This window comes from Leopardus geoffroyi, chromosome E1 (genome assembly GCF_018350155.1).
Source record: "Leopardus geoffroyi isolate Oge1 chromosome E1, O.geoffroyi_Oge1_pat1.0, whole genome shotgun sequence".
Taxonomy (NCBI): Eukaryota; Metazoa; Chordata; class Mammalia; order Carnivora; family Felidae; genus Leopardus; species Leopardus geoffroyi.
The window spans coordinates 41,407,856-41,433,309 of NC_059330.1; the positions used below are offsets into that span (position 1 = coordinate 41,407,856).

Here is a 25,454-nt window from a genome sequence, read left to right on the forward strand (position 1 = left end):
TTAACACTTGGCACACATCCCCCTGGGATGTAGGAAAAGAGATTGAGAAGGGCTGAGTATAAATTACTCTGGAAATACCATGGACTAGATAATAGGAAACGTCGTGCACTGTGTCCTGTGTAGTTTCATTTGATTCTTCACCTTTATCGAACATCTCTCTTGAGACAGACCCCTCTAAGTAGCTTGCCTGCTCAGTTACAAATGGAACTGAATTTAAGCCTTCTGCCTAAAACTTCCAAGTTCCTTCCACTCAACCTCAAGGCTCAAGTTCAAGTATTGTTCTAACCAGGTTTAGATACATGCTTCCTAGCAATAGGACCTCTAAGCAAGTTTCTGCACTTCTTTGCCTCTGAAGTTTACAAGCTCATCTGTAAAATGGCAAAAATGGAACCAACTTTGTGGGGTTGTTTTAAAGATTAAGTTAATTCATGTAAAGCAGATCCAGTATTGGGCACAGAACAGCTCCCAACAAATGCTGGCTATTAGTACAGCTCTTGTGAATTTGGTGGAAAGGCTTTAACCATCCTGGTTGCCTTTCTCATTCAATTAATCTTAATTTGTGTGTGCCTGGCATCTTTCTAGGTTCCAGGGAAATAACAAAGACACTATTCTACCAAAAGGCTTGTGTTAGAATGAGTGGTAGGTTGGGGCCCACATTCTGTTTGCCTATGTTTATGGGTAGATTCCCCTGAGACCTCCTATCTGGGTGAAGTCAACTTCCCAGACCAGAAAGGCTCCTCCCCGGGGTGGGGAAACCAGCTGGGGGCGTGTGAACACCGAAGGGCAGGGATTTTGGTGAAATGAAAGTGGAAGCAAAGAGCCTGCCGGTTCTACATCAGAAGTGTATTTCAGGTCCGGCTTAGAGGAGACTAAAGCCCATCAGAAGGTACAAGCAAGAGTTCTGTCGCTGTGGACGCTGCCACTTTGTGCCCAGCTCTGAAGCCTCAACTCTTGCCAGCCGGACCCCAGGCCCATGTCAGTGACACATGATGCCGTAAGTGAGGAGAGTGTTGGGGGGAGGGGCGAGAAGCAGAGGAGCATTTCGCTCAGCTGGAAATCTGCAGGTATCTCCGGGTCTGGTGGCCAAGCCCCTCTCTGCTCATCTCTTAGACTTGCTGAAGGACTGGGGAGAAATGTGGCGGGGATTACCTCTCCCCTAACCCACTGCCTCAAAGATAGTTCTATAACCTACACCTCAGGAGCTCAAGCATTTCTTGCGTGAATGTGCATTTTTCTGAGAATCCATAGTTGTTAGATACTCAAAGGGTTTTATGACCCAAAAAGTGTAAGACTTGTTCACACCCTTATCTCCTGAGATCTTGCCCAACAAACTTGCCTCCTTATATTTCATCTTAGAGTTGAAATAGATAGTTCCTCACCTTATTGTTGATGTCAGCTGAATCTTAGGCCCTCTTCCAGGTCACAGGGAGACATGTCTCTCCTCTGAGAGCTCACCTTCCCACTGTGTGCTGTGCTCCTCCCTTTCCTGACCTGTGAATGATCCTACTCCTGCTAGACTAAGCCTGGTCCCCCGTCCAGCCTGTTCACCATGCCAGCACTGTGCCTGGCATGCACACAGCCCTCAATAAACAGCTGTTAAATGAATGCATCTCCTCCCCTCTCCAGTTTCTTCCTTTTCCCCCCTCCCTGATACTACCCCATCTGTTATAAATACACAGATGTCTTGCTTGGGAATTTTTCATTTGCCCCTCAAATGTAGTAAGAAAGATCACAGGCTCAGGGCCAGCTGAGCCAGTGGAGCATGAAACTATTAATCTCAGGGTTGTAAATTCGAGCCCCACGTTGGGTTTAGAGATTACTTTAAAAAAATCTTTGGGGCGCCTGGGTGGCTCAGTCGGTTAAGCTCCCAACTTCGGCTCAGGTCATGATCTTGCGCTCCGTGAGTTCTAGCCCCGCGTCGGGCTCTGTGATGATGGCTCAGAGCCTGGAGCCTGCTTCGGATTCTGTGTCTCCTTCTCTCTCTGCCCCTCCTCCACTTGTGCTCTATCTTCCTCATGGCACAAAAATAAATGTAAAAAAAAATTTTTTTTAATTTAAGCAGATAATCTATAAATCAATATAGTAAAAACTTAGCACACCGGTTGGCACCTCCTAAACGTACAATACGTGTTTGTTATTCTTAATATTATTGCCAACCTTTCAGAACCCCTATCCCCCAAGATTATCTTGATTCACCTCCATTTCATTCCTACCTCTAAAATGGGTGCAGGAGACTTTTTTTATTATGACTTTTTTTTTTTTTGTTTATTTTTATTTATTTTGAGACAGTACGAGTGGGGGAGGAGGGCAGACAGGGAGAGAGAGAATCCCAAGCAGGCTCCACACTTTCAGAGCAGAGCCCGACCTGGGGCTCGATCTCACAACCATGACCTAAGCCAAAAAGAAGAGTCAGACACTTAACCAACTGAACCACCCAGGCGCCCCTATGACTTTTTTTTAATGTCTATTTTTGAGAGAAGGGTGTAAGGGTCAGAGAGACAGGGGGACAGAGGATCTGAAGCAGGCTCCAGGCTCTGAGCTGTCAGCACAGAGCCCAATGTGGGGCTCAAACTCACAGACCTGCAAGATCATGACCTGAGCTGAAGTCGGACACTTAGCCAACTGAGCCACCCAGGAGCCCTTCAGGAAACTTCTTTTTTTTTTTTATGTTTATTTATTTATTTTGAGAGAGAGAGAACAGGGAAGGAACAGAAAGAGGGAGAGAGAATCCCAAACAGGCTTTGCACTGTCAGCACAAAGCCTGACGTGGGGTTTGAACTAAAAAACCATGAGATCATGACCTGAGGCGAAATCAAGAGTCAGATGCTTAACTGACTGAGCCACCCAGGTGCCTCTGAAATGAAACTTTTTAAATCAACAGACTAGAGATCACACTCTGTACAGTTTTATTTTGTATTTTGCTTTTTTAGCTTAGTGTATTTCTTCATATTGTTAAATGTTCTTTAATGTCTTCTAATCGATGGGGCGCCTGGGTGGCACAGTTGGTTAAGCGTCCGACTTCAGCCAGGTCACGATCTCGCGGTCCGTGAGTTCAAGCCCCGCGTCAGGCTCTGGGCTGATGGCTCAGAGCCTGGAGCCTGTTTCCGATTCTGTGTCTCCCTCTCTCTCTGCCCCTCCCCCGTTCATGCTCTGTCTCTCTCTGTCCCAAAAATAAATAAACGTTGAAAAAAAAATTTTTTAATGTCTTCTAATCGCTACATAATATATTTATTAGGCTATTCCTCTATAGTTGGACATGTAGATTTATTTTTGACTTTTTTTGTGTGGGCTTTTTTTGTTTTTTGGCTTTTTTTTTTCTTTTTTTTTTTTTTTTTTTTTTTTTTAATGTAAGCTCTACCCAACCTGGGTCTCAAACTCAGACCCTGAGATCAAGAGTTGCATGCTCTACTGACTGAGCCAGCTAGACACCTCTCTTTTGGGCTGTTTTTGTTTTTTTTCTTTTTTTTACCCTTTTTTTTTTAAATGTGTATTTATTTTTGAGAGATAGAGAGTGTGAATGGGGAGGGGCAGAGAGAAAGGGGGACAGAGGATCCAAAGCAGGCTCTGTGCTGACAGCAGAGAGCCCAGTGCTGGGGCTTGAACTCACAAACAGTGAGATCAAGACCTAAGTCAAAGTTGGACGCTCAACCGACTGAGCCACTCAGGTGCCCCAAAGATTACAGTTTTAAAGCTCTGTCCCTCACAGAGCCCTTCCTTCCTTTTGACTTCTTCCATTACACATGCTGCTCCAACCCAGAGTCATTTCCACCAAGTCCTGTCCCTGACCATATGTGTCTTCAACGGCCTCGAGTTTGACTTACTTTGGCTCATTAATTAACCCTGACAAACCTCAGGTTCCTCCTATAAAATGAGGATTCATAAAATAGGAAACATTCAACATAGCACTCATCATGTGCCAGGCACCACTGTTCCCAACAAAATTATAGGTGGAAATTGCTATTATGTCCATTTTGCAGATAAGGAAACCAAGGCACAGAGAGTTAAATAACTTGTTCGTTGTCTTGCAGTACTAAAAGGAGCTGGATGTAAGCGCTGGAGGTTTGTCTCCAGAGTTCGTGTTCTTAACTGTTATGCCGAACAGCCTCCCAATACCCTATGATGAACATAAACAGCAGTAGATTTTATCTTATGGGGTGGTTAGGTTGTAAATTTCGCAAGTAAGGCAGAAGAATGTAGGTAGTCAAAATTAACCTTAAATCATTAACTCACCCCTACAGTATCCAGAATTTACAGTCTCTCAATGAGCTCAATGTAGAATGGATTGCAGTTTTTTTCGGTTAAGCACCAGATGTACATTGGCTTACATTTAGGAGACCATGTTATCATGTCACGCAAACAATAGCATGTATAGTTGAATTCATGTAAATGACTACAGTCAGCTTGTGTTGTCCTTAAGAGGGTCCTATAAGAGAGAAGTTCCAGTTGGAACTTGGAGACAGGAGGCAGTTCTGTGATACTTAAAATGAGATGGAGTCCAACTGTGCCCAGCACCTGGCAGGCCCCCAATAACCACTTGCCCTCTTCCCTTGCCTGCTGGGTCAGTGGATTCTACCAAATTCTTGACACCCAAGTCTACAACCTTGGCATTGTCTCTCCAGTTTGTCCTCTCTGTCTCCTTAATATAAACATCCACAGAGTCTGGAGGCCTGCTTCCTGAAATGTGCTCACCCGTGCATGCCCATTGCCAGAGGTCCAGCTCAGCTTCCGTCGTGTCGGGAGGAATTAGAACCTCAGAGTGTCCCTCCCCAGTTCCCGCTGCTCCAGCTCATCGTGCCATGGCTGCCAAGTTGCTCTCTTAAACACCATGTCCACCACCTCACCCCCCTCAGAAATCTTCACTAGTTCTCCATCCCCTACTTATATTAGATCTGAACTCCCCTGCTCCAATGGTTCTTTTAAAAACTCTACATTTAGGGGCGTGTGGATGGCTCAGTCAGTTAAGTGTCTGTCTCTTGATTTCAGCTCAAGTCATGGTCTCACAGTTCATGGGATCAAGCCCCAAGTGGGGCTGTGCACTAACAGCATGGAGCCTGCTTGGGATTCTCTCCCTCTCTCTCTCTGCCCCTCCCCTGCTCATGCACCTACACTCTCTCGCGCTCGCTTGCTCAAAATAAACATTAAAAAAAACTCTATAGTGGGGCACCTGGGTGGCTCAGTAAGTTAAGCATCTGACTTCATGGCTCATGGGTTCGAGCCCCACATCACACTTTGTGCTCACAGCTCAGATTCGGATTCTGTGTCACATCAGAGCAAAGCCTGATGTGAGGCTCAAACTTATAAACCGCAAGATCATGACTTGAGCCAAGATCAAGAGTCGGATGCTTAACTGACTGATCCACCCTGGTGCCCTTTTTTAAAGCTATTTTATTTTATTTTATTTTATCTTTATTTTATCTTTATTTTTAAATTTTTTTGTTTATTTATTTAGAGAGTGAGAGATAGAAGTGGGGGAGGGGCAGAGAGAGAGAGAGAAGAGGAAGAGAGAGAATCCCAAGCAGGCTCTGTATTGTCAGTGCGGAGACCAATGTCGACCTTGAATCCACAAAACCGTGAGGTCATAACTTGAGCCAAAACCCAGAGTTGGACACTTAACCAACTGAGCCACCCAGGTGCCATTAAAAGCTATTTTATTAAATAGCATTGCTAATTACTAGATTTTCAAACAATTATGTATATTTAGATCAAGATTTAAAGCAGAAGTAAAAAGAGAATGAACTTAGGACTGAATCTAGTTGAAAACATCTTAAAATGAATTTCTTTTTTTTTTTTTTTTTTTTTTTCAACGTTTATTTTTTATTTTTGGGACAGAGAGAGACAGAGCATGACCGGGGGAGGGGCAGAGAGAGAGGGAGACACAGAATCGGAAACAGGCTCCAGGCTCTGAGCCATCAGCCCAGAGCTTGACGCGGGGCTCGAACTCACAGACTGCGAGATCGTGACCTGGCTGAAGTCGGACGCTTAACCGACTGCACCACCCAGGCGCCCCGAATTTCATTTTTTTTAATTTACTTTTTCATATATTTTTAAATTGAATTATCTCTTTCAAATAAAAATTCAGATTTTTATTTCCCTTAAAAATGGGAAGATATGGGGAGGGGCACCTTGGTGGTTCAGTCAGTTGAGTGTCTGACTTCGGCTCAGGTCATGATCTGGTGTTCGTAAGTTCCAGTCCCACATTGGGCTCACTGCACAGAGCCTGCTTCAGATTCTCTGTCCCCCTCTCTCTGCCCCTCTTCTGCTTGTACTCTCCCCCCAAATAAATAAATATATATATATATTTTTTTTTTTTTTTTAATTTTTTTTTTCAACGTTTATTTATTTTTGGGACAGAGAGAGACAGAGCATGACCGGGGGAGGGGCAGAGAGAGAGGGAGACACAGAATCGGAAACAGGCTCCAGGCTCTGAGCCATCAGCCCAGAGCCCGACGCGGGGCTCGAACTCACGGACCGCGAGATCGTGACCTGGCTGAAGTCGGACGCTTAACCGACTGCGCCACCCAGGCGCCCCTAAATATATATATATTTTTAAACGGGAATATATGGGGTACCTGGCAGCTCAGTTGGTATAGCACATGACTCTTGATCTTGGGGTTATGAGTTCAAGCCCCATGTTGGGCATAGAGCTTACTTTAAAAAAAAAAGAAAGAAAGAAAAAGAAGAAATGGGATACAGGAACCACATTCCCATGTGAGAAAATCTTGGTTGGATGGGGTGCCTGGGTGGTTCAGTTGGTTAAGTGTCTGACTCTTGGTTTCAGCTCAGGTCATGATCTCATGGTTTGTGGGTTTGAGCCCCACATTGGGCTCCACACTGTTTTTGCAGAGCCTGCTTCGGATTTTCTCTCTCTCTTTCTCTCTGCCCTTCCCCCTTCCTGCACATGCTCTTGCTCTCAAAATAAATAAATAACTTAGAAAAGAAAAGAAAATCTTGGTTGGAGCTGAGAAGAAGTTGCTACTTTAGCGGGGACATGCTCTCTCCAGTTTGTGAGTCCCTAGCACTCCCTATGGTCTACACTGGCTCCCTGGACTCACCGATGTCATCTAACTGGCCCTTAAAGACACCTTGTTTGTAGGCATATAAAGAACTAGGTACCTTTCTCACTACTCATAAACCAGCATTATTTGGTCAAGACCTAGTTTTTGTCTGTTTAAAATAGAGTGAACTCACACTGAATAATTCAATGCCCTCTGTAATATATTCCCATTCTGTCATTAATTCACTTCATTCATTCATTCATTCATTCAACACACATTTACTGAATGCCTGTTTTGTGCCAGGAACTCTGCTGAACACTGGGGATACAGAGATGACTAGGACAGAGTCCCGCCTTCCCCAGTGAGCTCACACTTCTCTGAGCTGACCTTATTTATCAGGCTTCCCAACCACAGAGTGAACTCTGCCAGCTAACATCTACTTCATCCCGCAAACAAAGGTGCATTTATTCATATCCCTGGTGTCATTCCTCTGCCCATGTTGTCACTCTCTGTCTCTGGACTTGCTCCAAATCACACCCAGCCTGAAAGGCTGCTTGCTGCAGTGGAAAGAATGGCAGTCAAGGGACAAGCTAGGAGATGTGGGGTAAATTGTTCCCCCACTCTGGGCTTGATTTCTTCACTGTAAAGCACAGATTAGCAGTCTGGAGTCAGACTGCATAGGGCTGAATGACTTCAAGCAAGTCACTTAACCTCTCTGAGCTTCAGTTTCCTCATCTATAAAGTAAGGATAAGAGGGAATTTATTTCACAGGGTTGTTTCAAGAATTGAGCCATACAAAAGCCATAAAACGCTTAGCACAGGGTGTCTGCATGGCTCAATTGGTTGAGCATCTGACTCTTGATTTCAGCTCAGGTCATGATCCCAGGGTCATAGGATCGAGCCCCGCATTGGGCTCTATGCTGAGCATGAGGCCTGCTTGAGATTTCTCTCTCTCTTCCCACTCCTGCGTGCTCTCAAAAAATTTTTTTTAAATTAAAGCTTAGCGGGGCGCCTGGGTGGCGCAGTCGGTTAAGCATCCGACTTCAGCCAGGTCACGATCTCGCGGTCCGTGAGTTCGAGCCCCGCGTCGGGCTCTGGGCTGATGGCTCAGAGCCTGGAGCCTGTTTCCGATTCTGTGTCTCCCTCTCTCTCTGCCCCTCCCCCGTTCATGCTCTGTCTCTCTCTGTCCCAAAAATAAATAAACGTTGAAAAAAAAAAAAATTAAAAAAAAAAAAATTTAGAAAAAAAATAAATAAATAAATTAAAGCTTAGCATAGTGCCTGACATATAGTAAGTGCTCAATAAACATTAGCTGGGGCACTGGGGTGGCTCAGTCGGTTGGGCATCCAACTCCAGCTCCAGTAATGATCTCACAGTTTGTGGGCTCGAGCATCATGTCAGACTTTGCACTGACAGTGTGGAGCCTGCTTTGGATTCTCTCTCTCTCTGTCTCTCTCCCCCTCCCCCGTTCATGTGTGCATGCATGTGCATGCAAGCTCTCTCTCTCAAAAACAAATGAACATTAAAAAAAAAAAGTTAGTGAATACTATGACATTTTGCCACTCTAAGCCCCCACTCCTCCCAGAGGCCTCCCTAGTTATGTTAAGCCCTATGGGACTGTCCCTCCTCCATACTCCTGATGTCCTCCACAATCTGTCATGTGAGGGTACACTGTCTTGGGTGGTGTTTTGTACAGACCCGAGGGCTAGCCTCTTCTCCCCCCTTGCCCTGTGTCAGTGCCCAGCACCACACAGCAGGAGCTCGGTGTCTGTTAAATGCAAGCTGTCCTGTAACAACGCAGCTGTGGCTGCTGCAAGGGCTCCTCCGCTTGTCCCCCTCCCCCAGCTGAGATGAGGCCAACCAAATGCTGAGGAGAGTGGGCCAGGGCCAACCCCGGGACAGGGGAAAGGGGTTGGGCTGTTCCGGAGCTGAGCATCAGCTCTGCTGTGGGAGAGTCCAGGATCGGGTCCCTTTCCCCTGGGCTCATTCTCTGGGAAGGCAGATGGAAGTCTGGTTGTCTCCCCCACCCCAATAGGCTCTCCGTGCCCTTCGGGAGGAGCAGGCCAGACTAAAGAGGAGGCTGCAGCAGCTGCAGCAGCGGAGGAGGGAATTTGGGGACTTCTCTCACCACGACCAGGTAAGCTGGGAGAGGGGTGTGGTGTGGTAGAAAGAACCAGTTTCTCTCCTGGCTCTGCCACTTCCTCACTGCATGACCTCCAGTATGGCACTTGAACTCTCGGGATCTGTTTTCTCATCTGTGACGCTGAGCTACCAAACTTGCAGGCTTGTGAGGACAAAGTAACATCTTGTGTGGAAAGTGCTCCTACAGGCTTGACCTACCTTCATCCACCCGTTTATCCAGCACTCCTTTCAATAAGTGTGCTCATCCCCGGCCTCAATTCCATGGAACACTTTCCTGCTAGGGGTGGTGGGGCCTCTCCCACCCTTGAAGGCTGCATCAGCCTCCCCTCCCCCACCTCCAGGTCCCATTCCCGGTGCCCTTGGTCCCCCTGGTGTTCCGAGGACACACTCAGCAGGGCACAGAAGGGTCCAAGCCTTTGGTTTCCAAACTACGGATCTGCTACCCTCTGCCTGGAGGCTCCGCTCTGGTCACCTTCGATGATCCCAAGGGTGAGCTCTCACAGAGGCCCTGGGAGGGAGGCTGGGAGGCTTCCCAGTCCTGACCCTGCTTCCCCGCCCCAGTGGCCGAGAGGGTGCTGCAACAAAAGGAGCATAAGATCGACATCGATGAGTGCCGGCTGCGGGTGCAAGTCCAGTCCTTGGAGCTGCCCGTGGTGACCACCATCCAGGTGATAGGACTGCAGCGTCCTGGGACATGCAGGGGGTGCCATGCACTTGGGCACAGGGGATGAGTGGGGCTGTACCTCTCCCTCCTGTCTGTCCCTAGGTGTCCACACAGATAAGCAGGAGGAGTGTGTTGGTCAGTGGGTTTCCTGCAGGGCTCAGGCTGAGTGAGGAGGAGCTGCTGGACAAGCTGGAGATCTTCTTTGGCAAGTCCAGGAATGGGGGTGGCGATGTGGAGAGTCGGAAGCTGCTGCAAAGTGGTGTCGTGCTGAGTTTCACTAAGGATGCAGGTAAGGGTCTTGCCGACAAGATTGGGGCTGATGCATCCGGCCACAGGGGAGAAAAGCTCTTGATGCTAGAGGTCCATCCCTCTCTGTCCCCACAGTGGCCCAGCACCTGTGCCAGGCTGGCCAGTTTACAGTGCCACTGGGCACGAAAAGCTTCCCTTTGAGAATCTCTCCCTTCCTAAGTGGGGAGATCCAGAAGGCTGAGGTAAGTGGGAAGGTGAATTGGTGGCTGGGCCAGGAACCTGTCTGCCTGGCAGAAACTTGCCCAAGAAAGGATCAGAGTCCCCAGACTCCACTGCCCTCCCCATTGCCAGCCAGCCTCTCAGGCCTCCCGGCCCTTCCCAGACCCCCAGGGGCACTGCCTGCCCCCAGTCCCTGACTCTCATGAACCAGGCCCATCTCCTGGCTCCTTTTCCAGATCATGTTCCGGCCAGTGCCCCAGTCAGTGCTGGTGCTCAACATTCCTGACATCCTGGATGGCCCGGAGCTTCAGGACATCCTGGAGATCCACTTCCAGAAGCCCTCCCGTGGAGGTGGGGAGGTGGAGGCCCTAACAGTTGTGCCCCCAGGACAGCAGGGCCTGGCGGTCTTCACCACCACGTCAGGCTAAGAGCCTGCCCTTCTCATCCCCTCCCCCGCACCCCTGCCAAGCCTCTCAAACCAGGCTGGATTTGGGCGCACAGGTGCAAGAGATCGTGCTGGTCAACAGCGGCATGGATTATGGCTTATGAAATGCTGCCCAAGAACAATAAAAGTGGCGTGACCCTCTTCTCATTTCATTTCCTGAAAGGAAACTTGATGTGAGCACAGAAGGAGGAACCCTCACCTTCCAGGAGCCCACCTTCCCCTCCACTCTCGGAGGCAACATCCAGGACCCAGGGTTTGGCTTTTTATTGACACAAACACAAAGGCAGCTTCGGTAACAGTAACGGGGTGGGGTACACAAAAGCAGAAATCGCCCTTCACACATTTAGGCCTCATTTAGACTGAAGAGGCTAAGCCCCTCCCCCCACCTCCCATTGGCAATAGCTGGGCAGTAACCCTCCCTAATTCCGTATCAGAGAGCAGAGGGAGTTGTACCCCTGCGCCAGGAAGTCCCCACTTTGGTTCCGGTGGCCCAGGTCCTAACCACCCCCCTCCTTATTCCCCTGTTCCATCTCCCCACCCATGTAAACAAAGTTTGGGGCTGAGTTTGAAAAGCTGCCCTCCTGCTCCGAGAAGGCAGTGGGCCTCCCTTGACTACACAAGAAATGTGCTTCGATTTTTACTTTGGTCCCAGAACAAGAAACAGATGGCATTGCCTCTCAGAGCTCTGGCTGGTAAATGCCACACTTATCTGCAAGGCTGAGAACGCCACCCTGCCTTTTTCTCCTCAACCACCCAGAGAGAAATGACAGCCCCAGAGACGGGACACGGCACAGACCCCAGGAGGCTAGGGGCTGCCCCCCGCCCCCACTGGCACACACACAGATTTTTGGCAGTGTTGTGGGACAGCAAAAGCCCACCTCCACCAGAACGAGGAAGGCACTGGGGAGTTCAGGGGTGGAGGAGGAGGTGTGAGACAGGGACCCCCCACCCACCCACACACGCAAGCACAGGTTTTCCGTTGCTAAGGCACTGAGAACAAATCCACTAGAACTCAGTGAAGGATGGGGCGGAGGGGGGGGCTCTGTGTCCCTCCCACAGAGTCATGACCTAGGGAAGCAGGTCAGATTCCCACCCTTGTTGTAAGAGGCAACCTTGGTTAAGAGTGGCAGAAAACCTGGAGGTGGAAGAAACCCAGCTGTGCTCAAGGAGACGGGGACCAGAGGACAAGGCCATGCAACGAGGCAACAGAGTTCAGAGGTGGGCGCCAGTTGGCCTGGGCTGAAGGGACAGGAGGGCGAGACAGGGACATGCTGGATTCACACAAATTGGCCCCATATCCTGAGCTGACATTTTGATTCTTTGGGGAGGGGAGTGTGGGGCAGGGGCAGGAGGGGAGATGAGGCAGAGGTGGAAGCACACAGAACTGGACGGAAAAGGACTGGCTAACCTTGGCACAAAAGCAGCACAGCAGGCCCAGGGAAAGGGTGGGGGCAGGAAGCAGCCGGCCTCCCTCTGACCCTCCCTGTCCCCTTGGCAGGGCCCAGACATCCAAGTGGTCACTTCCCAACCTCTTCGGAGGGCAGGAAGGGGGGAGGGGGCCCTGCCTAAGGAGAAAGAACAGGGCAGGGGAGAGGTCATCACCACGGAGACCTTCGGGGGCAAGTGGGCAGAGCATTATGAGGAGGATGAAATGTAAGAGAGTCTGGTGACCAACACAACGTGGCTCCCTAGCTTCTCTCTTCCCAGGTCCCGAGGGTCTGCCAGCCCCGGCCCTAGTTCTCCTTCTCTGGTCCAGGCACCAGGACGACTTTGCCCACATTCTTCTTCTCCTGCATCTGCCTCATGGCATCCGCCACCTGGAGAGGAAGACAAGACCCGGTGCCATCCGGCCCCTCTAGAGAGCCAGCCTAAAGGGGTCAGCCCTCCTCTTCCCAGGAATTCTACCCCTGGGAGCCCAGCCTGCAGGGGCCCTCCTCCGGCCCTCCCTGCACAGCCATCACACTCACCTTCTCAAAGGGCCACACAGAGTCAATGTGGGGTTTGATGCGGCCCTGGTTGTACAGAGCCAGGAGGCGGGCCACCACACCACTGACTAGCTCCACCTCACCCTCCAGGTAGCCCAAGTGGAAGCCACACACAGCGCGGTTGGTCGGCAGCAGCTGCAGCGCAGTCACACTGAACTGGTTCCACCATGTGCGCGCCAGGGCCATCAGGTTCCGCTTGGGGCCCGTCAGCAGGTTGGCCATTCCTGAGGGATGAGGAGACGCGGCCCGTGAATCCAGGTGCTGGGCACATCCCTGTCCAAATCCATGCTCATCCACCCCCTCTGGGCCTCTTACAATCATCCACAGCAGTGCCAGGGAGTGACAGGATAATCCCCCACCTGCTGGCTGCCAGGCCCAAATGGACTCCAGCTGACTCAAAAATTGCCTGAATCTTTATTCACTTGTTGATTTTGTGTGTGTGAAATAGTTTTTCTTTCTTTCTTTTTTTAATCTATTTTTGAGAAAGACAAAAAGAGTGTGAGCGGGGGAAGGGCAGAGAGAGAGAGGGAGACACAGAATCCGAAGCAGGCTCCGGGCTCTGAGCTGTCAGCACAGAGCCTAATGTGGGGCTCGAACTCATGAGCTGTGAGATCATGACCTGAGCCGAAGTCAGATGCTTAACCAACTAAGCCACCCAGGTGCCCCATGTGTGAAATCGTTTTGCAAATGAAAATGCAGCCTGACCAAGAAACCCAGGAAGGCAGGACAAAGGAAGGCAGGCTGATTGATTTTGCATCTGGAAAAATCCCCAAACAGGAGCACAGAGAGAACACAGAATGCACTGTGACTCACAGGAACAGTAGTGAAAGAGAATGAGAGTAGCTGCCCCCCACCAGAGGTAGCAATCTGAATGCATCACCCAGGCCAGTCCTAACCCGATGCTCCCTCAAGCACTGGAGTCCCTGGGCCCCTGCATCCTACCCTTCAGACCCACCCTGCTTCCCCCCTCCATCCCCAGCCTACTAACTCACCATAGATGACCACTTTGCCCATGGGTTTGAGGAGGCTGTAGCCCTTGGCAGTATCTGACCCACCCAGAGGGTCCATGACGATATCCACTCCTGTCACAGAGTAGGGGGGCCCAGAGGCAGCATTAGGATCCACAGATCTGGAGTGTCCCATCCCTGTCCTGTGCCATCCTGCCCCTGCCCATACCCATACCCCGATCCCACCTTTGGGGGAGACCTTCTTGATCTCATCCACATAGTCAGTCGTATGGTAGTCGATGGGGTGTGTGACCCCGTTCTCCTTCAGCACCTCGTGCTTGCTGGCCGAAGCCGTTCCGAACACCGTCACATTCTCCACTGTGCGACACAGCTGCACGGCGGCCATACCCACACCCCCTGCAGCAAGACACTTTCATAAGGAGGGGATGTGGAGTCACCCCGCCACCGCTCTCCATTCTTGCCTCTCAAGGACTCCGTTTATCACCTTCATTTTGCCTGGGCCCATTTGAGGCTTTCTCTCCTCATAACCATGTCCAATTTCCATGATTGAGAATTGGGGGGAAGGGTAGCTGGCAAAGGAGGGGGTGCCGGGTGAGGGCACGTTGCTATGGATAGCACACCAGGCTGGACCTGGTGCCTGAATGTTACCACGGCAACAATACTGCAGAGGCCTCTGGGAGCCATAGGCCGAGGCAGCCTGGTGTTGCCATGACAACCGTCCAGACAGGCTGCAGGGAAGGGGCCCGAAGGAAAGCAGGGTGGGGTAAGGAGGGGGGCATAAAGGGAGGGGGCCTGTCACCTGCAGCCATGTGTACCAAGACGCTGTGGCCAGGCCGTAGGTTGCCGAAGTCAAAGAGGACCATGTAGGCTGTGATGTAATTGACCAGCAAGGCAGCGGCTTCCTCAAAGGTCATGGCCTCAGGCATCTGGAAGGTCTGGGCTGAGGGCACAGTCACCTCCTCCTGCCACATGCCTGACCGGATCAACACCATCACCCGGTCCCCCACCTTGAAGAATGGAAGAAGAGCAGCATTCAGTCCCTTGCTCATTCACCCATTGGTGATTTATCACCTGCTATGTACAAGGCCCTCTTCCTGGCAATGAAGTAGAGATAGAAGCAGTCACAGTAGTCATGGTAATAGTAATAATAATAATACCATCAAAAACAATAGTAACTTACCTTTACTGAGTGCTTACTAAGGGCCAGGTCCTATTATAAGTGCTGTAGGTCTATTATAATTTTTTTAATGTTTATTTTAGAGAGAGAAATCAAATGTGAGTGGGGGAGGGACACTGGGAGAGGGAGACATAAAATATGAAGCAGGCTCCAGGCTCTGAGCTGTCAGCACAGAGCCTGATGTGAGGCTCGAACTCGTGAACCGTGAGATCATGACCTGAGCCAAAGTTGGACGCTTAATGGACTGAGCCACCCAGGTGCCCCTAAGTGCTATAAGGCTATTATATATAAACGCTCAATTAATCCTTACCCGCTCTTTGAGGTAGAGACTGTCCTTATCTCTACTTTACAGATCTTATACTTCACTATTGTGTAAGATCCCTGAATGCCACAAGCTTACAGTTATGGCAGCATGAAGTATTGTTAAAGAGATCAAACTGTTTTGGTTAAAGAAAGATGGGCTCTGCTGTTTACTGAACAGTGTGACCTTGGGCAAATAAGAACTATTTAACCTTTTCGAGCCCCAGTTTCCCTGTCTGTAAAATAGGGTAGTTATGATGAGTAAGTGGCAAAAAAATCATTTGGTAATTTTTAGCCCGGTGTCTGGAAGCAGTTCGTAGTATTAAATAATAAGAATGATGAAGTGCCACTAAAGATCTCTGAGCAGCTAGGGCTGGGTGCAATCACCTCCTGAGCCAGTACTGGGGGCCCAGAAAACACCTTCACCCAGAGTCAGGGGGAGAGGTGATGGGCAAGGACAGCTACACAACCCTATCTACCAGGAAGAAGCATTTTTCCCCCACTCTCTCAGCCACCTGCACAAGAGCCTCATTACAGGAGGGAAAGGGGGCAAAGAAAGCAGAATCTTTCCCTCCAGCTTAGCATCTGGAGTCAAGAGGAGAGCAGAGGAAAGGTGGCAATCTCAGGAGAAAGGAAGGCCTCTCCTCACTCTCTGAAGCCCATGGAGAGGGAAGTGTGAGTGCTATTCCAGGACAATCCGAGTCTGTCTTTGTCCCTGCCAGGAATGATGGAAAGTCTGTATATTAAGGAGACTTGGGATGCATGGGAAGAGGGGATGGGACTCCCACACACACCCCTTTTCATGTCCCCACACTCCATTGACAAAGAGGATGCAGGTTGGGATCTTTCCTTGCAAGCACTGGCCTGAGATGAGGTCTGGGGAATGGAAACATCCCACCCTAGGACCTCAGGACCAATAGACTCGGAAATGGCCCAGGAGTGCTGGAAAGTGCAGTGTGGTCAGCCTGGGTCATGACCAGTCCGGACCTGTCATGATCTGACTCAGGACAAGGCTCACTTACCCAGGCTAATACCCACCCCTCGCCCATCACAGAGCAGAGCCATGAACCTCTCCCCAGTCCAGACATCAGGAGGGAGGGAGGGCTCTCCCCACAGAATCCAGCCTCTTACATCAGGTTCTTGCCCTGGACAGGATATCCTGTATTTACTAAGCGGAAAGTGTGGGGAGGGAGGTTAGGTGGGTGGCCTTCAAACATGAACTACAACTCCCCCCCCCCCTCCAACACACACACAAAATTCCTTAGTATCTTCTCAAGAATTACTAAGGAGTCAGTGGAAAGGGTGGGGCCAGAGCTGAATTGAGGGAGAAGTCCTTTAAGGAGGAGATGTTTGCATACACAATAAATCCAAGAATTCCAGCTCTGGGATCTGGGACTAGCAGGTCGAAGAGGATGGCTGCATCTGAGGGGCCTGTCTTGCAGGGGGCTGATTTAAAATGAAACCCCCAAACAAAAGACGTGCAAAGGCTTCACCCCAAGTCTCTCAAAAAGTTGCTCATTTGGAACTCTCTCTCTGGTGTCCGGGTTTGTGGCCAAGATTAATGATAAACAAAAAGAGACACAGACCGGCAGAGCTGGGCCAACCTGCTCCCGGTACCACACCCCCCACCCCCCACCCAGTCCAAATGGACACCGCTGGGGTTTCCGAGGTGAGGGTCCTCCTCGAGGAAGGCGGAGGGGTGTTCTCTGTCCTCCCTCCGATGTTCCCAAGGGTAGCCTAGGGTCGTGACCCTCTGGCTGAGTCACTGGAGGAGGAGATATTGAAGTCACGGGATACGGAGAGCCTAAGACAATGATCCAGAGACCGAATCTCGTCCCGCCAACCCCAAGAGCAGAGGGGCAGCGTGAGGCCGGCAGGAGGGCGAGTGGCAAGCTCCCTCTCCTCCATGATGGGCGTGCCTCATCTCTTTGGCCGTGCTCTGGGAGGGGCCTCCTCACACCCCCACAGACCACGGGGCTGCATGTGACTGGGGCTCTGGCAGGGTCATGCGTCCCCGCCCAACCCTGACAACATAGCTCCTTAAGCTTCCTCGGGGAAAGAGGCGCTAATCGGTACTCAGGGTCACAGACCACAATTACCCAGGCAGTGTTTGGTGGGCCAGGGTACAGGTGTGGTTTTAAGCGGGGGGAGGGGGGCGAAGAGGGGGTGGTGGCAAGGTCATTGTGCGCATGCGCGTGGGTGCCTTATTGTGTTTCCCCCCCCCCCCCCCCCCCAATACACAGCCACGGCCGCCGCTTCTGGGCGGCGGCCGCAATTGAAATGGTTGAGGAGGGGGCGATAACTCCATCTTCACTCCCTACCCCCCAATATCCACCCAGTTCTCCAGGGCCCTCGGAACACAGGCTCCCTTCCTAAGCCTTCCATGCCCTTCTATCGGAATCAGTGCCAGTTTCCCCCGCCCTGCCACACCCCCGGCCCCCGCCCACTCGAGCTCCACTGCCCCAAGGCCTGGGCAGCCTCTCCCTGCCCTGCCGTGGCCCGCTCACCTTGCGGTCGTTGACTCCCTCGCCCACTGCGACCACGACGCCGGCGCCCTCCATGCCCAGAGTGAGGGGCAGCGGCGGCAGCCTGTCGTACAGCCCCTGCCGGGCCATAAGGTCGGCAAAGTTGAGCCCGCAAGCCCGGACGCGCAGCGTCACCTGGCCGGGGCCGGGGGCCAGGGGCACGGCCGGCCGGCTCTGCAGCTTCACCTTGTCGTAGCCGCCGAAACCCGTGAGCACCAGGCTGCGGAGCTGCGGCGGCGACGCGGCGGCGGCCCCCTCGGAAGCCGCGGGTGGCTGGGCGTCGCCAGCTGCCTCAGCTTTCGGGGGCTGAGAAGAGGCGTCTTCTCCGGCCCCTGCTTCGGCCGCCGCCACCACGGTGGCCGCCTCGGCTACCTCTCTCTCCGCGGACATGTCTGGGACTCCCGACGTGCGCGCAGCTGGACCGAGGGTGCACAGCTGGGGAGGGCGGGGCGCGCGTCGGGAGAAGCTGCGGCGGTGGACTCCGAGCGGGAGGGGAGGGGCGCCGGGCCGGGGGCGGGGCCTCGCGCTCCGACTTAAAGGGCCACAGCGCGGGTGTTGCAGGAGCGCGAAAAGTGAAGACCTGGAACATCTGGAGACAGACACTGGAGAGGGCATTCTTAAGGTCATTCAGACTGCTGCTTAATTTGCTTATTTATTCATCATAAACCTTACGCAAGTTAAACAATATGTAAAAGGACAATCTGAAGAACGATCCCCAAACCTCAGCTTACATTAGATTTGGGGAGCCAGCCACCTGTGGACTAGAACCCAGCTAAGTTGTTCCTCAAGCTCTGACTCTACCCATATGTAACCCATTCGTGTGGTCTTGCAGTGGCAACTTGGAGCAGGGAGACCGAGTCTTTAAAACTTTCCATCCGACTGTTAAAGCTCTGTGCCTCAATTTTCCCTTCTGTAAAATGGTGATATTGCTCGCTCTAAAAGATAAAATTAAATCGAGTATAACCGATGTAAAACAAAGCGCCTTTAAAAGTTAAAGATGCCATGCAAATACAAAAACAGTTGTGTAGGAATCATTAGACTCTGGATCAAGCCTTAAATGACTTTAGGGCTTGTCTCTGGCTCCAGCAGGGCTGTCATTCTGGGCAGTTTTATTTTCCTCTTCCTCCCCATCTCTGTCTCCCCGAAGTATCCACCAGAGGACGCAGCTACCCCAAAACTTTCCACCCTGAGCCAGGCTGGAGAAACTCAGTCCACACTTGGCTGCTAGTCCAAGCCCTCCGTTAAGCCACCCCAGCCCCAGACTAGGCCGGTCGTTGCCATGGGGACTGGAAGCCATGATGTCACCACTGTCCGGGTGGGTGTGTTGGAGTCCATACCCTCCTATCCTCAAGACTCCCTGCCGGGACGTGAGAGTGGAGGGGTGGGGGCTGAGACCAAACCAAAAAGACTCCCTCCTTCTCCTACCATCTCGCGCCCCCCTCCTGTTCAGGAAGTGGATGGCTGCCCCCGCGCGTGTCCGCACTAGCACACCGGCGTGCACGCGTGTGCACGCAGAAGGCCCGAGCCTCGCGCGTTTGCAGCTTTCACCCTACCCCTCAGAACTTCGCTCAAACTCTGCCCCGCGCCCATCCCCAAAGCAGTCAAAACAGTCAAATAAGCCCGACTCGCCCTGCCCCAAACCCACAGGGGTCCCTCATATCACACCCGAGCGCTGGAACCCAGCTCCCAGCCCTGGCATTCCCCGGGCCCCGCCCGGCTCCTCTGGGCCCCGCCCCCTCCGGCTGCGCTGGCGGGAGGCGGGGCCGGAGGCGCGGCCGTCGGGCTGGGGGCGGGGCAGAGGGGGGGGGCCGCGGCCCCGGGCGGGGGCTCGGCGCGGGCCCGCGAGATGCCGGTGTCGGCGGCCCGAGCGGCTGCAGCTGCAGCGGCTGGGGAGGCGGCAGCGGGGCCCCGGAGGGGGGCTGCGCAGGGGGCCGGCGCGTAGCCGGGACTATGGAGGGGCAGAGCGGCCGCTGCAAGATCGTGGTGGTGGGGGACGCGGAGTGCGGCAAGACGGCGCTGCTGCAGGTGTTCGCCAAGGACGCCTACCCCGGGGTGAGGGACCCGCGTCTAGGGAGGAGGGCGCTGAGGCCGCGGGGGTGGGTGACTAGGGCCCTAGGGACGGACGGAAATGGGTGCCAGGGTAACCAGGGTCGAGAGAGAGGGGCTCGGAGGACCGCGGACCAAGGGAGGCGCTGGGGACTCTGGAAGGACTGCAGAGGATTGGGGTGGGAGGAACTGGGGAGCAGGGAGAGATGAATGGGGCTTCGGAGAACCAGAGGATCCAGGAGGGGACGCTAGGGGAATATCGGGGGTCCTGGGCATTGGAGAGAGGAAGAACTCGGGGCCGAAGGGACCGGGAGAGGGTCTGGGAGCCTAGCACACATTCCGCTGAGGCAGCCGCTCCCGGGATCTCCCCTTTGCCCAACACCAGACCAACTTGTGTCCAGGGGCCGGGCTGGACGGTGTGTGGGAGTGAGGAGGGCATTTGTCTGGGATGAAGACTGGAGGATCTCATCTTGACCCATCCCTGTCTGCAGAGTTATGTCCCCACCGTGTTTGAGAACTACACTGCGAGCTTTGAGATCGACAAGCGCCGCATTGAGCTCAACATGTGGGACACTTCAGGTAGCCAAGTCCCTGGGGTCACCCTGACTTCCAAGGCCCCTACCCTCACCCATCCCTTGGCTAGATCCTTAGGCTCCAGGTATGCCCAGCCCATCCATCCAATTTTAGAAGGAAGGAAAATCAATTTCCTACTTAAAGCAAGAGAAACTGAGGTAGAGTTTGCAGAGACACATAGAAACCTTGTCCTGAGGGAGGGAGAAAGCCCCGTATCTGATCTTCTCAGCTGGATTCTGCCTACCTGGGAAAGTTGTGAGGAATGGATTTATTTTGGAACATGTTCCTTAGGAGGAAGGGCTGGGTTTAGGAAAGGCATTTAGGATTTCTTCGGGGAGTGAGGAGCTGCTTCTATAGACAGAAGTATAGAAATCTGAGCTGTCCCAAGCCTGCGCGAGAGCTCTGCCCCTGCCCCTCCCCCTCCTCCAAAAAAGGAGGAGGTTTTTATTTTTACTCAGCTCCCCCGGGGAGGGCTGTAGAAGACGTCAGTCAAAGCTCAGAAAGCACATGCAAAATTTTGAGAATGTGGAGAGATTTCATGAGCTTCTCAAAGACTCAGAAAAGATTAAGAATGGTTACTTTTAAAGAAAACCCTAGGGAAGTGGAGAGCTGTTCTCTGCCATCTAACCTCCCTCTGCCAACGCCCCTCCTTGAAGAAACCCAGACTCCTTGATGGGTTCCAATACCTGCTCTCTTCCATCCTCTGCCCCTAGCGTCCCCTGGTCAGGATTGGTAAGGTCTCCCATTCCCTTCCAGGCCTCCCACCCACACAGGACCCTGTCTGTCCCCTCCCTCCCTGTCTTCTCTCAGGTTCTTCTTACTATGATAACGTCCGGCCTCTGGCCTATCCTGATTCAGATGCTGTGCTCATCTGCTTCGACATTAGCCGACCAGAAACATTGGACAGTGTCCTCAAGAAGGTGGGAGCCTGGGGAAGCAGGATGGCTACACTGAGGGGAACCAGAAACCAAGGTTCTGACACAACATGGCCTGGAGGAGGGAGTGATGCCTGGGGCATGGTCATCAGCTAGAGAGTTTGTGAAGCTCTCCTCTTTCCCCATCCTCCTCACCCATCCACCGCTCACCCCCCACCCTTTCTTCCTGGAAATCAGTCCTCAGAGCTGGATCCAGCATCTAGGGGGAGATAGAGGAGAACAAGGAGAAGTACTCAAGGGATTCCTTATCCTTCCCATCTCCTTGGGTGTGGGAGCCCCAGATGGAGGGGATGGGAATGCTGCTCCAGGAGCTCAGAAGAGCCCTGTGGTCTCCTCTTGAGGCCTCTATTTCCAGGAGAAAAGCCCACGTTGAATGGACAGAAGTCAGCTAAAGCAGCCCTAGTTTCCAGGTGGAGGAAGGGCAGATTGGTCTGTTCCCAGGAACAAATTTGGGACAGGGGGCGGGGATGGGAAAGTTTCAGACTGCTAGACCCTTCATGGCCACTGAGATAGAAGCAGGGCCCCTGACCCTAGAGCCCCTCCCCGGCCCTTTCCTCCCTCCCCTTCTCCTACACCGCATCGGACTTTCAGCCAAAGGCCACCATCCCTACCTCCTTGCTCACGCGGGGGTGTCCAGATGGAGGGGTGCATGGTTTCTGCATGATGTGAGGAAGGGTGTTCTCCTGGCATGGAGCAGGGTTCACCGTGTGCCTCTACCTACCCTTCCATAACCGTTTTCTTCCCCCAAATAGTGGCAAGGGGAGACTCAGGAGTTTTGTCCCAATGCCAAGGTTGTGCTGGTTGGCTGTAAACTGGACATGCGCACGGACCTGGCCACACTGAGGGAGCTGTCCAAGCAGAGGCTTATCCCCGTTACACATGAACAGGTGGGACACTTGACCTCTGACCTAGTCCCAGCCTAGACCTCTCACCTCTGCCCCTCTCTATCTCTGATTTGAAAACATCCTGCTTGGCTCATCCCTTGTACTGGCTTCTGACCTATGACCTGATCCCTTGACCTCACCCCCCCCCCCCCGCCATGCCACCCCGCACTGCCCTCAGCCTCCCTTGCCCCTTGCTGAGCTGCAGGCTAAGCCCCATAACTTCCTCCATGCACTCCATCCTTCCAGGGCACCGTGTTGGCCAAGCAGGTAGGGGCTGTGTCCTATGTGGAGTGCTCCTCCCGGTCCTCTGAGCGCAGCGTCAGGGACGTCTTCCACGTGGCCACAGTGGCCTCCCTTGGCCGTGGCCATAGGCAGCTTCGTCGTACTGACTCACGCCGTGGACTGCAGAGATCTACTCAGCTGGCAGGCCGGCCGGACCGGGGGACCGGGACCGAGAGCGAGATACACAAGGATAGAGCGAAGAGCTGCAATCTCATGTGAGGGGCTGGGGCGGGGCCGAGTGTAAGGAGCAGTGGCGAAGGGCTCAATTGTTCCCCTCTGCACCTGGTTCCTGACCTCCTGACTCTGGCAGGGACTTCAGGACAGGCCAAGTGAGGGATTCTCCTGGTCAGGAGAGCTGAAGGCAGAAGGGGCCACCATCCCCACATCCTCATCCCCCTCCTCTCCACAGGAAGCTGAAGAAGCTAGCAGGACAGGGAGCTGGGCTGGGAGCTGGGGGGCAGGGGTGGAGGAAGCTGGCATCAAGTAGTGACTTTGGTTTGAGTCTTAGTATATGAAGGGTGCCTTCCCTCCCCACCCCCAGTACCCATATCCTGGCCCTGGCTTCCTTCCCTAAGGAAAGTGTCCATTCTGTGACCTTCCCTTTTCCTCTCCTTTCCCTTCCACAGCTGTTCTCATTCATCCTAACCTCCAGGCAACATGCACTAAATTAAAAAGCAAGTTGAGTCCTTCCCCCTTCTACCCACAGTCCTAGCTCCCTCAATCCCTTCCTGCAACTGTCCCCAAATAAAGCCCATGTCCATGGAAAACAGCTGTGGCTTTAGTTTTGTTGCTTTCTAAAAACCCAATCTATCAATCTCTAGCAGCAGGAGGGAAAGTTAGACTTCAGGAAGAACTTTCTTATCTATGCCCATAGTTGGAGCAGAGGAAAAAGCCTTGGGTCAGATTAGCAGTGTCCTTCTAGGAGCCAGAGGTGGGGGAGTGAGAGGTCTTGGGAATATTCATCTCAGTTAATGAGCCAGACAATCCTAAGGCCATTAGGGGTTTTTAAGTGGACTGATGTGCAATTCATTCCTCAGCCCAGCTGGGGCCACCTGCTTGTGTGGGAGGGGTCCTGCCGAAGTGGTCCAGGCCCCTTGCACACCATCTCCATCCCCCAGCTTGGAATCTGCTGGTGTCCTGGGAGTTGTTGGGGTAGGGAGAGTATCAAAAGCCTCCACAGCACAGAAGCTGACCCTTCTGTGCAGTGAAATTACTCAAGGAGACAATGGTTTGATTCTGGGGTCCCTTGGAGGTGAGGGCAGGGGCTCTCACCTTCTTTCCATCCTGAGCTCCTTGATGATTTTGGAGGGAACATCAGCCGTGAGTTAGGGTCACTGCCCCCCGCCCTCCACCCCCCCCCCCCAGAGGGGGAAAGCCAGTGGAGGGGCTGGCCAGAGCTCTTGTTGTCAGGAAAGACAGTACTGGTCTGTTTCCTTGGGAGTCTGGTTTCACATTGTCCTGTATTCCCTCCCTGGCTCTGGTCCCACTGGCCTCTTTTCGGTGACATTCTCCCCCAGGAACCATCCCTGGCCATCCCCTCCCCCCCAGCCCCAGCCAGTCCTTCCAGACACACTCTGGGAGGGCACACAAACCTTATCCTCCCATCTGCTGGGTTCCCCCCTAATTCACAGCCCATCCTTCCCTCGTTCATTCAGTAAGTATGTACTGAATACCAACTGTGTACCAGACACTGGCTTGGATTCTGAAAGGACCAGTTTCTGTGCTCTGGAGGCCAGCCCAATGAGAGGTATCCCAGGTGTGACAGTACCTTGTCTGCGGGAGCTCCGAACAGCTTCAGGAGCCAGTCCTCTGAGCCAGGTCCTGAGGGTTGAAGAGCAGTTTGCCAGGCAGGGAAGGGGTAGGAAAGGCACTCTGGGCGGAGAGGGTACAGCACGTGCAGACACATGGAGATGAGAAGGAATGTGGCACGGTTGGGGCTGCCATGGCGAGGAGGGCAGAAGACAAGCCTGGGAAGGTAGATCAAGGGCACTTCAGGGCCCACAAAGGAGCCAGAACTTCATTCTGGGGATATGAGGAGGCACCAGGGATTTCAAGCAGAGAATGAAGTGACCAGATTTGGTTTTGGAATGGATGCGTATCTGGATGAGGTGATGGGGGCTGGGGGATTTGGCTCTGAGATGTGTCATTTAAAACAGATTCTCCTTCCCTATGCCAGGGCCCAGTCTTGAGAGGAAAGGAAATCCCACCTACTGCTGGCTCATCAGACACCCCTTTCCCTCCCTGTCCTACAGGACCCTGTCCCAGTCCATCTCAGCTAATCTCAAGGATTCTGGGACAGCTTCATGGGTACTGGGCACCCAAACTGAGGTTAGGGGCTGACTCCAGGACCCTCCTCCAGCACCCTGAGGCGTGGATTGGGGCTGCTGGAGAGGGCTGGGGCCCAGCTAGGTGGCTCTCAGTCTGGTCCCAGAGGACTGACCCCTCCCCCACAGGGACCTGCCACACCATCAACTTGGGATTTTGGCCATGGCTTCTTTTCTCCTTTTCGGTTTGATACAAAGCAGACTCAAGCCTATAGCCACCAATGCGCAGAGTGTTTGGGCCTCTCTCTTCTCCCAACTGCCCTCTCCTGCCATGCTCAGGGAATGCAAATGCATTTCAATATCCGCCTAAAGCAAACATAATTAGGAAAATAAATCATTGGGGGGAACCCCCAAAGTTTAATACACTTCCAATACCGCCGGGAACAGATTGTGGTCTCCTCTGCAGGTCTGAGTTGCCAGACGTTTTATTTCCTGGGAGGAGGCTGTACCACTGGGCTGAGGAGCCCAATGGGTGGGAGAAGGGAATGGGGCTGTTTCTAGATCCTCAAAGGCCCCTGAAAGCTGGAGGGAGGGAAATTTACCCCCACCCCCACCCCAGATGCAGGAGTCAGACCCAGCTTCCTCCTCTGCAGCTGTTTCCCCCACAAATTAGACACCCGTTTGGGAAACAATGTAGCCTCGTTAATCATTTAATGAAATAAACAACTAATCACGCTGAGATGCTGCCAGTGTTTCTTAACCTCGCAATCAGCCTGCTCTGGAGGGAGGAGGGAGGAGGGA

At 52.7% G+C, this 25,454-nt stretch overlaps 3 protein-coding genes across 4 annotated transcripts; 2 read left to right on the forward strand and 1 right to left on the reverse strand.

Annotated features, from left to right (window-relative positions):
• The first annotated feature begins 768 nt into the window (after window positions 1-768).
• Window positions 769-11,365, forward strand: IFI35 (interferon induced protein 35). Of its 2 annotated transcripts, none has more exons than XM_045488998.1 (7): window positions 769-994; window positions 9,031-9,132; window positions 9,479-9,626; window positions 9,699-9,805; window positions 9,904-10,090; window positions 10,186-10,292; window positions 10,506-10,855. In XM_045488998.1, exons 1-7 carry the CDS (start codon window positions 974-976, stop codon window positions 10,695-10,697), a joined length of 864 nt encoding a protein of 287 aa, XP_045344954.1. In that variant the 5' UTR covers window positions 769-973; the 3' UTR covers window positions 10,698-10,855. The 2 variants fall into 2 exon arrangements, with proteins under 2 accessions (XP_045344954.1, XP_045344955.1); XM_045488999.1 differs by lacking the exon at window positions 10,506-10,855 and adding an exon at window positions 10,878-11,365 and having other exon boundaries at window positions 777-994.
• Window positions 10,964-18,266, reverse strand: VAT1 (vesicle amine transport 1). The gene is made up of 6 exons (XM_045488996.1): window positions 17,652-18,266; window positions 14,467-14,674; window positions 13,893-14,063; window positions 13,692-13,781; window positions 12,682-12,923; window positions 10,964-12,531 (listed from the first exon to the last, which is right to left on the reverse strand). Exons 1-6 carry the CDS (start codon window positions 18,057-18,059, stop codon window positions 12,448-12,450), a joined length of 1,203 nt encoding a protein of 400 aa, XP_045344952.1. The 5' UTR covers window positions 18,060-18,266; the 3' UTR covers window positions 10,964-12,447.
• Window positions 18,267-19,496: 1,230 nt separating this feature from the next.
• On the forward strand, window positions 19,497-25,392 carry RND2 (Rho family GTPase 2). Its single transcript, XM_045489000.1, has 5 exons — window positions 19,497-19,721; window positions 20,207-20,294; window positions 21,099-21,208; window positions 21,976-22,110; window positions 22,354-25,392. Exons 1-5 carry the CDS (start codon window positions 19,620-19,622, stop codon window positions 22,606-22,608), a joined length of 690 nt encoding a protein of 229 aa, XP_045344956.1. The 5' UTR covers window positions 19,497-19,619; the 3' UTR covers window positions 22,609-25,392.
• The last annotated feature ends 62 nt before the right edge of the window (window positions 25,393-25,454 follow it).

Coding starts and splice junctions, on each gene's coding strand:
- RND2 (XM_045489000.1), top strand. CDS start 19,620: ATGGAGGGGCAGAGCGGCCGCTGCAAGATCGTGGTGGTGGGGGACGCG. Junction 21,209..21,975: donor TGGACAGTGTCCTCAAGAAG/GTGGGAGCCTGG, acceptor TCCCCCAAATAG/TGGCAAGGGGAGACTCAGGA. Junction 22,111..22,353: donor TCCCCGTTACACATGAACAG/GTGGGACACTTG, acceptor CCATCCTTCCAG/GGCACCGTGTTGGCCAAGCA.
- VAT1 (XM_045488996.1), bottom strand. CDS start 18,059: ATGTCCGCGGAGAGAGAGGTAGCCGAGGCGGCCACCGTGGTGGCGGCG. Junction 13,782..13,892: donor CAAGAAGGTCTCCCCCAAAG/GTGGGATCGGGG, acceptor ACTCTGTGACAG/GAGTGGATATCGTCATGGAC. Junction 12,924..13,691: donor GGGCAAAGTGGTCATCTATG/GTGAGTTAGTAG, acceptor CTCATCCCTCAG/GAATGGCCAACCTGCTGACG.
- IFI35 (XM_045488998.1), top strand. CDS start 974: ATGTCAGTGACACATGATGCC. Junction 995..9,030: donor TGTCAGTGACACATGATGCC/GTAAGTGAGGAG, acceptor CCACCCCAATAG/GCTCTCCGTGCCCTTCGGGA. Junction 10,293..10,505: donor GGGAGATCCAGAAGGCTGAG/GTAAGTGGGAAG, acceptor CTCCTTTTCCAG/ATCATGTTCCGGCCAGTGCC.